Source organism: Solanum stenotomum, chromosome 7, assembly GCF_019186545.1.
Source record: "Solanum stenotomum isolate F172 chromosome 7, ASM1918654v1, whole genome shotgun sequence".
Lineage (NCBI taxonomy): Eukaryota > Viridiplantae > Streptophyta > Magnoliopsida > Solanales > Solanaceae > Solanum > Solanum stenotomum.
Window position 1 is genome coordinate 59,236,568 of NC_064288.1, and position 3,744 is coordinate 59,240,311.

At 29.2% G+C, this 3,744-nt stretch overlaps 1 protein-coding gene across 1 annotated transcript; it reads left to right on the forward strand.

The window, feature by feature from the left end:
- Positions 1 to 321: 321 nt before the first annotated feature.
- LOC125870103 (zinc finger protein CONSTANS-LIKE 2-like) lies at positions 322 to 2,448 on the forward strand. Its single transcript, XM_049550461.1, has 4 exons — positions 322 to 474; positions 1,131 to 1,310; positions 1,400 to 1,540; positions 2,019 to 2,448. The coding sequence occupies exons 1-4, from the start codon at positions 322 to 324 to the stop codon at positions 2,130 to 2,132; spliced, it is 588 nt and encodes a 195-aa protein (XP_049406418.1). The 3' UTR covers positions 2,133 to 2,448.
- The last annotated feature ends 1,296 nt before the right edge of the window (positions 2,449 to 3,744 follow it).

Consider the following 3,744-nt stretch of genomic DNA (forward strand, 5'->3'; position numbering starts at 1 on the left):
ACTACATCTAATCCGGGAAGAAGATTTTTCTGATGTCCTCGTCCAGATGTAAGTATATGAACTGATTTATTTCTATTATTGAACTAATTTGGTATTTCTTCGTATGAACTGATTTCGTATTTCTTCGTATGAACTGATTTCGAGTATTCTTATGGCAGTTTTCTTCATGTGGATATTAGGAATGGGAAGACCAAGCTTTTCCTAAAGTAGCTTACCTACGTAATGCCAAGCTTTTCCTGAAGTAGCTTACCTACGTAATACCAAGCTTTTCTTGAAGTAGCTTACCTACATAATTTAGAGTCGCCGTTGAAAGATGTCAAGATGGAAATGGATAATTCGAAGATTGAAGTGGAGAATTTGAAGATTGAAATGGAGAACTTGAAGATTGCTGTGAAAAATTTGAAGATAAAAGTAGGTCATTTGTCGAAAACAATTGCTACATTGGAGACATCGAATGATTTGGTAGTGGAAAAAGTTAGAACATTTGAAGACAAATATCACAAGATAAAGTACAAAGTTATGATTTCATGTTTTCTTTTTGTTGGATTTCTAGTTGCGTTAATGACTAAGTGACTTCCTTTGTTAGTGTTTGCTTTCAGCATTAGTTATTAGTGTTTAGTGAATTCAGTGGTTAGTGTCTTTTGTGATGTTGGTTCACTTCATTTTGGTGTTGTAATGGAAGGACCTTTTTGTTCTTCATTTTGGTGTTGTAGTGGAATGACATAAGCACCGATATAATATGAAGTAATGGTTTTGTGGTTGTGATCAGATTGATAGTATTTTACTAAGACCAATATTGTAAGGATCTAAATGCTTCCTTAACTCTGAATGACAGCTGCAGTTTATGAGGAATTCAATTGATCGATGTTTGTTAACTCTTACAATTGTTGGAACTATTCGATTTATGTTCATCCTAGGTTCTGTTTCTTGTTTATAATGTCGACATCCAAACGATTGACTCCAAGTTCTTATTCTTGTGAATGTTGATTTTATTTTGATTTGTTGGCGCATTGAAGTGCTGAATAATGGACTGTCATTTTCTACATTAAGTCTTGCATTTGAAGGAACATCAGAAGATAGTGTTCTTTGTTTGNGATTTTTTTATTATTACTTACCCTTATATTTAACAGAAGATGAAGACAAGTCAAACAAGGAACACTTTATCAACAAGTCCATTATCAGGAGAAAGAACATTTATTGAAGAAGCATCAAATATCAAAGTGGGAAGATATACTGCAGAAGAAAGAAAAGAAAGAATTCATAGATACAGAGCAAAAAGAACTCAAAGAAATTTTAACAAAACTATTAAGGTAATTAATTATATAATTAATTAACACAATTTTTTTAAATTTTTTATTATTATTTGTATTAATTTTTTTTAATCATGGTACAACAACAGTATGCATGTCGAAAAACACTAGCGGACAATCGTCCAAGGGTTCGTGGCAGATTTGCTCGTAACGATGAAGTTGGTCTTGAGATTCCGAAAACTTCATCATCAACATTGTTTAATCGATACGAAGATGAAGATGATATTTGGGTAAATATAATTATTCTCTCTTACACTTTTTTCTTAAATTAGAAAAAAAAAAGAACCCCACTTTCAAAATCTTTTATTTTGTATCGACAACAAAGTTATATTCTTGCTACAAAATATAAGTGGTGGATTCAATAATGAGCTCGTAAGTTCAGCAGAACTCAGTCCTTCTAAATAAAATCCTATAAAAAGAAGTACATATATAGTTGAATATACATTTCAAAACTTTGTATCATAATGTCATGTAAAACCTATTAAACAAGAAAGTGCAATACTTCATACCAGGGTAATTTCCCTTCTTAGGGCTTGAATACGAGTTGGACGTCTGATTAAGGGTGGAGGGATCTTATTGATGCCCACTATAATCCTTAATTAGTGATATGCATATTTTAAGTTCTTGATTAATGAGAAAAAAAAATTAGTATTATTTAGTATTGTATTTTTTTTAAAAAAAATTAATGTATTAATTTTGTGGTTGTAGATTGAGGGAGTTCATGAAGAGGAAGAAGATCATCAAGGCTCAATAGGGAGAAGACAATTGTATCACAACTTTAGTTCAATGACACAATATCATCAACAATATTCAAGCCACTAAATTGGGTCATAATTAGAGATTAATTTTTATAATTAAGTCATTAAAGTTTGGATTAATTAACCATGATTAATAGAAGATATTAGCTATGGTTTAATTTATGAATAAATTAATTAGGTGCACTTGCAAGTGCCACAATTTAAATGTCTATGGAGGGAATAGACTAGCTATAGTATATCGAGCACAAATTGTTTTTCTGTCTTTTTTATTTTTTTTATTTAGGAGCTTATTAGTTATTATTAAGAGGTCATGTACAACTTATTGTCTTCTATTTTATTAAAAAATTATATAAGATTTCTATTAATTGAATCTGTAATTATATGGTTGTTTTTATTTATGTCTAATAATAGTATTGAGTATGAGTTACACATGCTTGGAAATAATCATTAAAATATGAAGAATATACGTAGGCTAAACCATGCAAAATGCATGAGATGCCTATTGCAGTTAAGATTTTTATTATAATTCAAAATATAAAAAAGTAATTAAATTAACTTATATACATAATATCTACTTACCTATCTCAGTGGCGGAACTAGAAATTTTACGAAGGGTGTTCAAGTATTACATAAGTAATTTTTTTATGAATGGATGCACTGAAAAATTTAAAATTAAACTACGTAATGTTAATATTACTTTTTTTTAGGAATAAATGTTCCAAAAATTTAAAAATCAAACTGCAGCCTCATACCACTGGCCGCATAAACTCATTGTGTCAAGGGTGTCCAAAATATTAGATTCAACCGTTTCAAGTAGTATTTGACTTATATATATGGTATAATTTTCCGACGAAGGGGGTTCAAGGACACCCTCGGGACATTGTAGCTCCGCCACATGACCTATCTACACATTAATTATATTTTTTTAATGAAGGAATATCAACTTACGTTTTGACACGTACACATTGGACAAGTGTGGCTCCGCCATAGCGCCAATGATGGACCTTGGAAGTATTTTTTTTTTTTTGAGTTTAGCTTCTATACATTAATAAATACAAAGAAGATAAAGAAATTTAACATATTATTAGTATATATACATAAAAAGATATTTATGTACAATGTAATTTTTTAGTAAAAAAAAAATATTTTCACGGGCACTCCACCATTTCCGACTATGAAAATAAATAAAACTTAGATAAAAAACAAGGCAGACAAATTAAATTATATTAAAAGTATAAAATTTATTTATATTTTCATTTATATAAATCAATTAAATTACTTAATAATATATAGTTGATACTGTTATATGCAACGATGAATGAAACTATATATGCATGATAAACTATATATCTATAGAGATAAATGATGGGACGATAATTAAGATCCTTTCATGTTTAATAGAAGGTTTTGGGTTCAAATTTTACGAAGGGAGAAATTATTGAAAACATTGCCTCCAAAATAAATTTTAAAACATATACTACAAATATAATCAGACTTTAACGTGAATACTTAAATAAAACTAAAAAAACACACTGAAAATTCAAGTGGGGAGCACATGAAGAATAGAAAGATAGTGGAGACAAGAAGAATAAACAAACAATATGCAGTAAAGGAAGACAAAGTGGACATACATGTACATATTAAAATAATTATATATCAGAGAGAATAATTGTGTT